At 52.5% G+C, this 13405-nt stretch overlaps 1 protein-coding gene across 11 annotated transcripts in view; it reads left to right on the top strand.

Moving 5' to 3' along the window:
- The window catches only part of WDR27 (WD repeat domain 27), a 144395-nt gene that overhangs the window by 15648 nt on the left and 115342 nt on the right, over positions 1–13405 (top strand). For all 11 annotated transcript variants that reach the window (XM_059401452.1, XM_059401453.1, XM_059401455.1 and 8 more), the window contains 5 exons: positions 4616–4757; positions 7980–8104; positions 9823–9936; positions 10900–10951; positions 12355–12425. In XM_059401452.1, coding sequence (XP_059257435.1) covers positions 4616–4757; positions 7980–8104; positions 9823–9936; positions 10900–10951; positions 12355–12425 — 504 coding nt within the window. The remainder of the gene's footprint in view (positions 1–4615; positions 4758–7979; positions 8105–9822; positions 9937–10899; positions 10952–12354; positions 12426–13405) is intronic.

The following is a 13405-nucleotide window of genomic DNA, read 5'->3' as shown; positions in this document are numbered from 1 at the left end:
AAAAAAACTACCAACAAACAAAAGTCCAGGACCAGATGGCTTCACAGGTTAATTCTACCAAACATTTATTTTTTAAAAAATAAAAATTTAATTTTTATTTAGATTTAATTTTAAGTTAAGATGGGAGAGGAGAAGGGAGTAGAGGGGAATTAGAAGGGGGAGACGAACCATGAGAGACTATGGGCTCTGAGAAACAATCTGAGGGTTATGCAGGGGCGAGGGTGGGACGTTGGGGGAACCAGGTGGTGGGTATTGGAGAGGGCACGGATTGCATGGAGCACTGGGTGTGCTGCATAAACAATGAATTCTGTTACACTGAAAAGAAATTAAATTAAAAAAAATTTTTTTAGCTTAATAATAAATACCCCGATTTTAAAATGAGCAAAAGATTTGAGGATATTTAACTAAAGAACTTATGCAAATGTCAAATAAGCACATGAAAAGATATTCAACATCTTGTCATTACAGAAATGTAAATCACAGCAAAATAAGCAAATAGTATACACCTATCAGTATAGTTAGCATCTAAAAGTTGACTACACCACATGCTGGCAAGGGTGAGGAGGAGCTGGATCTCATACACTGCCGGTGGGAATTTCAATGGTAAAACAGTTTGTTGATTTTGATTTGAATTAGATTAAGTCTATAGATCAAGTGGGAAGAATTGACATCTCGACAATATTGAGGCTTTCTATCCACGAACATGGGATAGTTCTCCATTCCTTTAGTTTTAAAAATTGCTCTCAACAGTTTTATTTTTCCTCATAAAGATCTTATATAATTTTAAAAAACTATTTATTTATTTGAGAGATAAAGAGTGAGAGACAGTACAAGCAGAGGGAAGGGCAGAGGGAGAAGCAGCTCCCCTCTAAGCAGGGAGCCCAGTGCGGGACTTGATCGCAGGACCCTGGGACCATGACTTGAGTTGAAGGCAGACGCTTAACCAACAGAGCCACCCAGGTGCCCTGTAATTTTTTTTGTAATAGAGAAAGTGATCACGTGTGGGTAGGAGGCGAGAGAAGATCTCAAGCTGGTTCCATGCCCAGCGTGGAGCCCGACCCGAGGCTCAGTCTCACAGCCCTGAGATCATGACCTGAGCCCAAACTGAGTTGGGTGCTGAACCAACTGAGCTATCCAGGCACCCCAGAGATGTTACACAACTTTGTTAGATTTGTTAGTGTTTCGTTTGTTGGAGTGCTGATGTAAATGGTATTGTTTTTAATTTCAAAGTCTACTTGTTTATTGCTGACACATAGGAAAGCAGTGGAGTTTTGTATGTTGACTCTGTATCCTGCAACCTTGCTGTAAGTGGTGAGTGTCCGGAGCGTCTTGCCGATTTTTTTGGATTTTCTACACAGATGATCATGTCATCCATGGATAAAGACAGTTTTATTTCTTTCTTCTCCATCACTAGACTTTCTATTTCCTTTTATTGTGTTATTATATGAGCTCCGATTCCCAGTATAATGTGGAGGGGAGCGGTGAGAGGGATGTTCTTGCCTTGTTCCTAATCTTGGCAGGACAGTTTGTAGTTTCTCACCTGTTCACAGATTAGCTTCGGGTATTTTGTAGATACTCTTGGAAGGTTGAGGAAGGTCCCCTCATTCCTAGTATATGTATGGGGAGTTTTTATCATGAATTGTTGGATTTTGTCATCTGCTTTTTTCCTACATTTCTTAAATGAATTGTCCTGTGAAGCAGCTACTATTTCTATTCATTTGTTCGTTTGTTTACTTGTTAGAGTGCAAGCACATATGACTGTGGGGGCAGAGAGAGGGAGAGAGAGAATCTTAAACAGGCTCCCGGCCCAGCTGGAGGCTGACACAGGGCTTAGTCTCATGACCCCGAGATCTTGACCTGAACCAAAATCAAGAGCTGGATGCTTCCGTGACTGAGCGACCCAGGCACCTGAACATTTTTTGTTATTTTCATGTGATTTTTCTTCTTTAGCCTGTTGATGTGATGGCACTAAATGGTTTTCAAATGTCCAGCCAGACTTGCATATGTGGAATAAATCTCCAAATTCTACTTGGTCATAATGTATAATTTTTTAGTATATTCTATGGTTTGATTTGCTGATATTTTGAATATTTTGTTGATATTTTCATCCATATTCATGAGGGGTATGGTTTTTTAAAAAAATATTTTATTTATTTATTTGACAGACAGAGATCACAGGTAGGTAGAGAGGCAGGCAGAGAGAGAGAGGAGGAAGCAGGCTCCCCACCGAGCAGGGAGCCCGATGTGGGGCTCGATCCCAGGATGCTGGGATCATGACCCGACCTGAAGGCAGAGGCTTTAACCCACTGAGCCACCCAAGTGCCCTGAGATATGGTTTTTAATTTTCTTTTCTTGCGATGTCTTTGTCTGGTTTTGTATTAGGGTAATCCTGGCCTCATAAGATGAGTAAGGAAATATTTCCTCTGCTTCTTTTGAAAATAATGTTTCCCTCCATTTTCTTTCTTCAGTTTTCTGAAAGAGATTGTAGAGAATTAGTAAAATCTCTTCCTTAAGTATTGGGTAGAATTCACCAGTGGAACCATCTTGGTCTGTTGCTTTTTGTTTTAGACGATTATTAATTATTGATTTTTTTATACTTCCATTTAACTTTTTGAACGTACGGAGTAGAAGTATAATGATTGCTTTAATGTCCTTGTCTAGTAATTCTGCAGTCTGGGTCAATTCTGGTTTGGTTCAAGGCCTGCTGGATCTGGATGACCCATGGGTGGGTGTTTTCCATGATTAATATTTCTCTTGGTTTTTGACTCCTTGAATACCTGATTATTTTTGATTGACTGCTGGACATTATGTATGACAAAATGCACAGCCAGTTGGGCTCTGGGTGATCCGAACTTCTTTCCGGGAGAATTTACGCTTGCTTCTCGTAGCCGGCTGGCTGAGGGCACTGGCCGTCCCAGGTCATGAATCCAGTTGGACTGTGAGAACTTGAAGGTGGGCCTGTGAACACCTTCTCTTGCCCGTTCACTGTCCTTCCTGGGGCCTGGCCCTTCGGGTCACTGCTCTAGGCCTGGGCATTTGAAAACATGCCCTTCTCTCCTACCTTAGTAGGTGGGTATGCTTTTTTTAAGGGGAAATTTATTAAAATCCATTTGTAGTGTTTTAAAGGAAAAGCAACACGCGGCGGCCTCAGCCTGAAGGTCGCCAGCCCTGTTCTCTGAAGTCTTTGTCCAGCTGTGGGATTCTTTGCCCTTTTCCCAGTAAGATAGTTCTGTTTGTGCCTGAAAAGGATGCATTTAATCACACCATTTTGGGGCTCCTACTGGAATAAGTGTCTCAGGTTTCAACTGCCTTTCCTGGGATTGCGAAGCCTGCCATTGGACAGAGGTTTTCCCGGGTGAACGGCCTCCCATGTAGGTCCTCCTCTGTTTCCTTCTCTGGTCTTAAGTCTTTGTTGCGTTCATTGCTCTCTCATGTCTTAAAGTGTATCGGAATGTTCTTGGCAATTTCCCCCGAGAACAAGAAGTTCTCATCAGGAGCGTGGTGCCGGTGAACGGGCCGCTGTGAGCAGAGCTCTCCTCGTTCTCGTGTTTGAGCGATGGCTTCGCATCCAAGTGCCTACTGTCTGCTGACCTTCAGCTTCTAAGTCCCTACTTAACACTGCCCGGTGACCTGTGTTCCCTCCTGGTTCTGGTCCCCCTGCTTATGCCGCAGTCACCCAGGGTTTCCGCCTGGGGCGCTGATTATCGATGCTTCTGCCCCTCCCCCAACCCTCCGTGCCCACGGGTCTGAGTCTCCGTCTCTGCCACCCCAGTTCAGGCCTTTACTGTGCTTGCTTTGGCACGTTTGGTCCCACTGTCCCCACTGCGGTCCTTCTTCCATACTTGCAGCAGTGTTGAAAGTTTGCTCGTCTGAAGACGAGTTTGCTTGTCTCCTGCTTCTGCTTGTACCATCGCTGCCGGCTTCCCGCTGCCCACCGTGCTGGCATCAGCCCGCACACAGCGCCCGGCCTTTCTGGGGCACCGCGGTGTCCCGCGCTTGTCCCAGGACCCTCTGACATGCGCCCTGTCGGCCAGCAGCCCGAGCCCTGCCCTCCTCTTGGGGGTTTGTCTTCATTGCCATGTCTTTCATGTCCGGCGCAGCCTTTCTTCTCAGGCAGCTGGCACGGATGGGGTCAGCACTCGCCTAGTTAGTGACTGTCGAGGAGGTGGAAGAGCGAGGTGACCTGTGCGGCTTCACGCGTGTGGCTCTCGGAGTCGCGTCGCAAGGAGAGGGCTCACTCGAGGGAGTGACCGAGTAGAATATTAACAGGAATTTTAATAAATGGATATGTGGGGGCACCTGGGTGGCTCAGTGGGTTAAGCCTCTGCCTTCGGCTCAGGTCATGATCTCAGGGTCCTGGGATCGAGTCCCACATCGGGCTCTCTGCTCCACGGGGAGCCTGCTTCCCCCCTCTCTCTGCCTCTCTGCCTACTTGTGATCTCTGTCTGTCAAATAAACAAATTATATCTTTAAAAAAATGGATATGTGAACTAAATGTATTTGAAAACTCAATCCGTTTGATTTATTAGGTTTGAGATCATGCTATTATGTATGTTTTCATGCTTTAAGTGTCGTGTGTAGTTTCTGAGAGTTTCGTGTCTGTTCCCTCTTGCAGCCTCTGACCCTCGGAGGCCACCACGAGCCGGTTACTGCCGTGGCGTTCGGAAACGCAGCGAGCCCGCACCTCCTCTGTTCTGCCTCACGAGATCATGTTATAACGTGGAGACTACACGAGTGCAGACAAAAAGCTCTTCAAGGTACATGAACATTGAAAATAGATTTTAAACATGTACAAAGGGAACAGCTCATCCTTCAACACACTTGGTTTTCTAACGGGGCTGGGAGAACTTTTACTCCTCCGACCCGGAGACCAGCCGGGTGTCCGAGGTGGGTGTTCTGCACGGAAGCGCATCAGACGCTCAGATCTCGGACCCCGGCCGTGTGTGAAGCTGACAGGATAGGCTCATTGGTTTAGGCTGCCGTGTGTTGTTATTTTGAACCCTGTGGTCTTTGTACGCAGGCAAGGGGAAATATTCTTTCCTTCAGGCAGTGAGGAGCGGCAGACGTGTATCAGATGCGCAGGCGACTGGTTATGACTTGTGGGGAGCACAGCAGAGAGGGCAGGTGAGGGGGCAGAGGACGTGGGCAGACGCCCTCACGTGCTGCTGTCTCTGGGGAGGCGGCCTTTGAGCCAGAGGAGGGAGGGGGAGCCGGATGGCAGGGCTGGCGCCGGGCAGGGGCACTGTGCTGGGCGTGTGCTCAGGCCCTCTGTCCCGAGAGCTCTACCTGCAGGGCACGCCGAGGAGGGGCCCCATGGTAGCAGCACGGGGGGTGTCAGAGAGCGTTGTCAGGTGAGGTGAGAAGCGAGGCAAGGACCGTGTGGCAGAGTTTGAGCTTTAGGTCACGGAGCCCACGGAGAACTCCCAGGATCGCTCTAGAAGGCGAGCATGGGGGGTCTGAGGCAGCAGCATACGGAGTAGTTTATGCCTCATCTCGTGTACTTGGCAGTTGAGTGTGTTAGCACAGATACATGTGCACAGCCGCATACACATGCATAGCTGCACACACACGTGCAAACCACACAGAAGCACAGCCACACACGCACGCATGTGCAAACCACATGCAAGCACACCACACAGCCACACACATGCACACACAGCACAAATGCACAACCCATGCACACATGCACAGCACACACATGCACATGTACACAGTGCAGAGTACACATGCACCGCACACGTACATACACATGTGCACAGCTCACACGAGTGTAGTAAATATACGGCACACATGTAAATGCATCTAGCGGTGTATACATGTAGTAACGCAATCCCCTGTGTACGTACACACATGCACATGTACGCTACACATGCACATACAGTCAGTGCACACACGCACACAAGTACACACGATTCGGAAGCATGTTCATGTGCGTACAGCGCAGGCACACCCATGAACGTCGGTACACGTGTCTGTATGGACAGCGAAGCACGTGTTTGTTATCTGCTCCCACGGAGGTCTTTGTACACAAGTACCCTTCCCTGTGGGAATGGGCTGCGCTCTTTGGAACTCAACGTGCCCGTGGATGCAAGTGGTCTGGTCCGTGGACAGGGGTGCAAGCCGTGCCTGAGCCATAGCCTGGCGCTCCCATCGGTGCAGTGGGAGGCAGCTGCTCCTGCGTCCCGGAGCTCCAGCAGTGGGGCTGGGTAAGCTGCCCATTCCTCCTCCAGGGAGGCTGCAGGGGCCTGGGCCGGCTGCAGCCCCACCAGGCTTTGTTTCCATCCTGTGGTGGGTGTGGGCAGGTGTGTCGGATTATAGCATGTCCAACATGATTGTGTTTGCACTTGGACTAGAAAAGACGATGTGACCTGGGGCTGTCCTTGGTCACTTGTCCCCAGTCTCCTGAGTGTCCAACGCTGGCTCCGTGTCATTCTCTCATCTCTTCTCATTGGAATGGGGGCTTTTCCTCTTTCCCATCAAAAATTACTGCTTTAGTGATGCCAGCAGGCTCTGACAGCTGCCCCCTCTGCTCTCGCCGAGGCCTCCCTCCTGCCTGTGGTCTCCCATGTGAACTGCGCCGGACCCCTGCACACGGACGTCTGACAGCACTGCCGCTTGCCTGTCCCGACCGCCTTCCCCGCAGCAGCTCAGGTCACAAACCGTGGCACTGTGCTTCTTCCCTGCACACCTCCACACCCGACCGACCCCAAGTTCTGTCTGCTTTACGTTCAGACTGTAACCAAACCTGCACACTCCTCACCCCGTCCACTGCTCCCCCGCAGTCCGGCCACAGCGGTCACTCAGCGGGGTACCATGTTCGGTCCTCCTGCTCCCCTTGCCCAGGCCTCTGCTCTCTACTCAGCAGCCAGGGGTCCCTGGAAGACTGGAGTCTTGAGCACACTACACTTCTGCCCAAGCCCCCCAGTGCCTTCCCACCTCAGGCAGACTAGGGACTGACAGAGCTCTGGGACCCCCAGCCGAAGCCCCCGTCTCAAGGAGCAGCTGCACTTAGTCCTGCCCCTGGGCCTTTGCACCTGCTGCTCCGTCTCAGGATCATGGTGGGTTCTGCCACATCCTTTAGGGTCTACTCAAGTGTCTCCATTGCCGTGGGCCCTTCTGGCCACCGCCCTGGGCCCCAGTCCCTTTGTGCACTTTGCTTTTTCCGACGGTATTCACTTCCTTCTGTCATTGTACGTTGCTTGTTTGCTAACTTTGTTTATTGGTGTCTAACTGTCCCGGCCCTACCCCGGGGAAGCTTTCCACAAAGAGAGGACTTTGTCTCCTTGTTCACCGATCTGTCCCAGGTGCTGAGGGAGATACCTGGGGTAGCACAGGTGCCTGTTGGACACTCAGGGAACAAGACCATGGGGTTTTAGCCAAGAGAGAACTCCAGTGATGTGTGCACATCTCCCCTCTGTAGTCCGCGGGCTCACTGTGACATGACCGTGCTGGACAGGGCCCCTCCACAGTGGTGCTGAGTCCCGCTGCATGGTGGCACGTTGGTTGAGGGACGCTGTGTGAGGCTGCGGGTCTGCACATGTTGTCACCTCAGGCCTGCAGGCGTGCCTGGAGACATCCTCCTGGGGGTAGAGAGGCCCCGGAGGCTCAGGTGGGCACCCGGTGCCTTCCGCCTGTCTGACACGGACCTGAGCAGCTCACACGACCGAGATGGGAGCTGGTGTGGTCACGGAGGAGGGAGGGTTGGGACTATGCGTGATTCTGCAGGACCCCCGCGTCTGTGCACACGCAGCCTTCCTAGAGACCCGTTACCTGTGATGACATGGAGTCATTTTCTGATGGTCGGTCCCTGCATTCCCGGGGACCAGAACTGTTTACACTTAATGTTTTTATGTCAGGGAGCTGAAGTCACACCTAAGCTCGTGGTCACTCTGCGTGCAATGTTAGGGGAGAGAGCCACATTGTCAGCGCCTTCCTGTGGCCTCCCAGTAACCTGCCACTAACGCCGAACCTCCATCTAGGGCTGACTCCTCGGGGGCTGGTCGTGGGCACCCTGCTGGGAAAGGTGCTGTGTTTGAGGTTGAGCCCGGACGACCGCGCGGCTGCCGTGTGTGCTGGAAAGAAGATATTTGTGCTGGATACTGCGGTAAGGCTTGGCACCTGCCGCGTGTGGGTGAGCACGGCTGCCCCCTCTCAGGAGCGGTACTGCTTCCTGGCAGTGGGGGAAGGTGTCCGGACCCTGTCCTCAGAGAGTTGCCCGGATCCCATACGGCTGTTGTGTCCGTCGTCACGCCGGTCCTTGAGATCAGGCCATCGGCACGCTTAGCAGGCGTGTTCGGGCAGATGTTCGCTGCTCTGATTTCTCCTCCTTTGGTGATTGTCCAAGCCTTCCCAGCTCCGTGCTTTGTTCATCGCTTTTCTCAAAGCCCGCTTCCTGCCCAGAGCTGGACTTCCTCACCTTCTCTTACCTGGGTTGGTTTAAGGAAATGTGTCTCCTCTTCTAGGCTCCGCGACTTCTACATCTCGCATCTGACTAGGAAACGGGGGCCCGCTGGGCTCTGCTGGGTGGGCATGAGAGAGCAGGGGTGGGCTGTGAGGGCGACCTCCTGTGTGCTCAGAGTGCACCCTGCGCTTGAGACCTGCTCCGGAGACGGATACCCAGGGCCTGGCCTTGGCTTCGGTTTGCCAAGTGAATGCAGTTGACCAAGCTGTTGGCCCGCAGGGAATTTTCTGCCCTATCTACTTAAAAAAATCTCGGTTAGGGAAGATGTCAGGCATAAAATCTTTTTTTTTTTTTTTAAAGATTTTATTTATTTATTTGTCAGAGACAGAGGGAGAGAGAGCGAGCGAGCACAGGCAGACAGAGAGGCAGGCAGAGGCAGAGGGAGAAGCAGGCTCCCTGCCAAGCAAGGAGCCCAATGCGGGACTGGATCCCATGACCCTGGGATCAAGACCTGAGCCGAAGGCAGCTGCTTAACCAACTGAGCCACCCAGGCGTCCCAGGCATAAAATCTTAATTGGGGATTAGCCAATGTGTGCTAGGCAGTTTGGGGCACAGAGTGTGCCTTTCTGTGTTCATGTGATTCTCGGCTAAATTGTGCAACTGAGGCTCAGCGTGACACAATTTAACTGAATGCTCATGTTGTAAGTGAAGTCCCAGCCGATGGGACGCGTCGTAGGGTTCAGTGATTCCATTAAGGCACCCGCCACACGTAGCAAAGCTCACCAGCTTCGTGTTGGGAGAAGGAACACAGAGAGCTGGGGGTACAGCAGGCATGTCGGCTGGGAAGGAAGCTGAGCTGTCCTGGAAAGAGAAGGCGAGGAGAAGGCGAGTCCGGCCTCGACCGCGCGGACGGAGGGCGAGGGGGCAGGTGCCTGTTCCAGACTGTGCGGCCCTTAGTGACCAGCTTAAGAACTTCGCTTTGAGAGACGTCAGCTGATCACAGAGCATGTACGCTGATGTCACACATGACCATAAATAGTGGAGGGAAACCGGTATGTTCCGGGATACGATGTCATCACAGACAAGGACCATTCCGTACTGTAGACGTTGGAGGTAGCAGAAATGTGCATTTCCTGACATTCAACCTGGGGAGTATCCGTGTTCTGATGCACATTATGGCCCCCCGTTTTATTTTTAGTTGTCTGGCGATAAGAGGCATAAGGGGCAGCATGTGCCCCCTCAGCTCAGCCGTCTTGAATTTTCACTTCTCGGTTTACGTACAGGTAGCCTCACATTTGGAAAGGGGAGTTATGCAAAGTAGAGCTTAACGGAAACCGTTTTCTGTGAGATGTGCATAACTTCTTAATAACCACAATCGCCGGAACATTCAGTTACTGATCTTTCTTCACAAATCCTCCCAGAGCCGGTCTACACTAGCCGAGCTGGAGGGTCACCGGGGCGCCGTGACCGCAGCCGAGTTCTGTCCGTGGCAAACACGCATCATCGTCTCGGTGTCTGAAGACAGGAGCTTTAAGGTCAGCCGTGGATACCGGAGTGCTTTGTCCACTGACACCGCACACCTGTGATTTTATTTCTGCCACGCTCTGTCCTGAAGTTGGCCCGAGATGCCAGCTGGCATGTCCCAGCATTCTCGGGGGGCTTGGGTCAGCTCTGGGACCTTCCCCCTCAAATCCAGGGCCCAGGGGAGCTAAAACATTAATGGACTCCACAGTATTTCCCTGGGGGCCCAGAGCAAAAAAGCCATTTTCCAAAATCAGAGGCTTCGATCAGAACTCAATCGAGCTGAAGAAGAAAATAATTTAAGACGCCAGCTCTGTTCTCCCCCAGCTCCCAGCCAGCTGGTGTTAGCGTTGCTATGCTGTTGGCCCTGTGAGGACTTGTACAGCGGAACTGGAAGAAGAGGTGTGGGTGGTTTACACCGGCAGGGGCGGGGAGGAGAGAGACCGCAACTCCTTCTCGGTCATCTGGCCGTTTCCCTGTTGGGCCCGCCCCAGCCCCGCCAGCTGCCACAAACACACAGGCCGTGTCTAGATGCGTGCGAGGGTGCCCATCGTTTCATGAGGTTTTTGAGAACGGGAGCTGAGTTCGGAAATCACTAGAGTGGGTCCAAAAACATGCCCTGGCACCTTACAGACGGCAGGGAGCATGGCCGGCCCCCTCTCCCGGGCAGGCACCTGACAGATGGCGGAGACTCTGGCCGGCCCCTTTCTCTGGGTGCCGGAGATGTCTGCAGCCTGTCTTGGGTCTTCCAGACCCGCAGGTGCTTCCTTCTGGAAGTGTTCGCTTTTTCCCATATGATTCTGAAATCTTTTATGGTGTTTCTACAGTTTTATTATGTATTATTATGTATTTTATTATCTTCTCCTTCAGGTAACCGCTCACACAAATTAATCTGTAGCCGAGTAGACGTATCAGTTCAAGCTACATCAGAGCAAAATTTATGTGTATCTTCTGAAGAAATGTGTGTCTTTCCGAAGGTTTGGGATCATCATGTGGAATCACTGATCTACAGCTCCTCAGTGCTAACAGGTGCCTTAAAACTCGTGTGTCGGATTTGCCGGTGGGCTTCTTGGAGTCGTTATTTCCGCGTGTGTTTATAAGCTGGAGGTGTCCCACTCAAGGGGGTCGAGTTTCCCTCTCATCTACACCTTGTAAGGATTCACTGAACAGGTGTATTTCTTGAAGTTTTTAACTTAAAAGTAAGCTTATGCTTGCAGACTGAGAGGCATACTGGTGGGGGGGAGAAGCGTGCAGCCTGCCTCTGCTGTCCCCGGGAAGAGGGGCGGCCAGGCCAGCACAGGCTGCGTCTGCCTCGCGGATCGGAGGCTGTGCTCAGGCGGGAGGTTCTGTCCAGCCCCGAGCTCTCAGTCTGTCTGGCGGTGAGTCCCCCATATAGGCCACTAGGTCTTCACACACGTCCTGGCTGGTGTCCCGTGCTCCCGGAGCTTGTCCTGCTGCCCAAGGAGCCCCTTTCTCGGGATGAGTCGCACAAAAATGCAGCTTAGCACACGGACCATGCCTCGTTACCCAGCGCCGTCCCAGAGACTCCGTGTGCTTCCTGGCGCCACAGCCGTGCGTGGAGGAGGAAGCTTTATCAGCTGGGATGCATTGTCAGTCTCAGGGACAAAACCCATTTCTTGGAATTCCGTTGACATTATTTTCCTGAAATTAACTTGTGGAATTATTATTGGACTGTCAAGAAAACAGTTACTAACTCGATTTTGATGTCATTTAGTTTATTTAGGACATGTTTTTAAATGTCTATTTGTCTTAATTTTCCTCCTGAATTTTCTTTTTCTTTTTTAAATGATATTATTTATTTATTTGAGAGACAGAGATCACAAGTAGTCAGGGAGGCAGGTGGAGAGAGAGGGGGAAGCAGGCTCCGCGCTGAGCAGAGAGCCTGACGCAGGACTCGATCCCAGGACCCTGAGATCATGACCTGAGCTGAAGGCAGAGGCTTTAACCCACTGAGCCACCCAGCTGCCCCAGTTTTCCTCCTGAATTCTTGACAGTGTAGATTCGGAATAACTTTTAAATGACATGCGAGGCAACAGTTCAAACAGTAAGCATCATTTAATTGCTGTTTTCCTGACTGATGCCATAAATGTGTTACTTCTGTTGCAAGTTTCATGGCTATTGGGTGCAGCATGGGTGATGGTGCTGCCGGGCCTGGGGGCACCGAGCAGTGGGAATGGCCTGTGCCAGTAGGGCCGGGCATCCGCGGGGAGCTGCTGTGGGCTGTGGGGGGGGGCGGCTTTGCTCCCTCCCCACGCACGCACTTTTTCGAAATGTGTATACACTTAGGGTTTCTGCTTCCTGCTGCGGGAATTATTTCTGGAGCGTTCAGACTGACGACAAACAGTAGAAGTTAAACTCAGATACCTTCAGCGGGAGTTTTGACAGATACATGTCGCGTGCCCTGTCCACAGCCTCCCCTCTCCTGAGTCTCCTCATCCACGCGGGGAGCCGGCAGCTGGTGACAGGATGCGCGCATGGCCAGGTGAGGGAAGCAGGACCTCCAGCGCCGCGGCCAGACGCCGTGGTGACCACGTATGTGAGTGCCGCCGAGAGGTCTGTGCTCGCTCCCCTGTGCTGCTCCTGCTGGGAGGGACCGTGGGCCCAGGGTCGCGGTGGGGCTCACACTTACATGTGCCCACACACGGCCGGCACAGGAGCCAGCTGTACTGTAGAGTTTGAAAAAGACACTTGATTTTTTCAGAACTTACTTTTTTTAGGGGAGAAATTCAGGTGTATTCACAAAGCGTGGGTCCTGTTCTCTTCTTAAAAAGTTGCTGCTGAGTAATTTGGGCAAGATGCCCTGTTGGCAAATAAGGCAGCTCTCGCTCCTCCCATGGGCGGAGCACCTGGCCTCTGGCAGTTCGGGTCACCGCACGCGCGCGGCGTGTCCCTGTGCACGGGCCGCACCCCACACGCCGGCCGGGTGTCCCGCAATGTCAGCCAGTTGTGACGCCGTCTGCCTGGAGCCCCGGGAGATGGGCCCCTTCACACGCCGCCCACGGAGGTGCGGCCTCGGGCTCCGCGTGACCTGGCCACTTCGGGACGGGCCTGCAGCCCCGCTCGGTTCCACGGACCTGCCGGAGCGACCTGCGGACCTCAGGGGACGCCTCTTGCCGGCGCAGCAGCCCAGTGCACGAAGACTCGGTGTGGGTTGGAGAGCACACGGCGGGAGGGCAGAGGCCGTGGGAGAGAGAACCTCGGCCACTCCCCACCCAGCAGAGCCGGGAGCGGGACCAGGGTTTGGTCCCAGGACCCTGAGACCCCAACCTGCGCCGAAACCAAGAGGAACGCCTCACCCACGGAGCACCCGGCCTCCCGCTGCCGACCGGTCTGGTCAAGGAGGCAGCAGAGGAAGGAGACGAGCCCCAGACGGAGCCACACAGGGGGAGGTTGGGGAGGGTCCCCCTCCGGCGTGGACTGTGCACGGACGTGCTCAACGACCTGGAAGCTGGGACTCCCTGG

Source organism: Mustela nigripes, chromosome 5 (genome assembly GCF_022355385.1).
Source record: "Mustela nigripes isolate SB6536 chromosome 5, MUSNIG.SB6536, whole genome shotgun sequence".
In the NCBI taxonomy this organism is placed as follows: Eukaryota; Metazoa; Chordata; class Mammalia; order Carnivora; family Mustelidae; genus Mustela; species Mustela nigripes.
The sequence above is the reverse complement of the archived record's forward strand: the minus strand, read 5'-3'. Positions and strand labels throughout refer to the sequence as shown.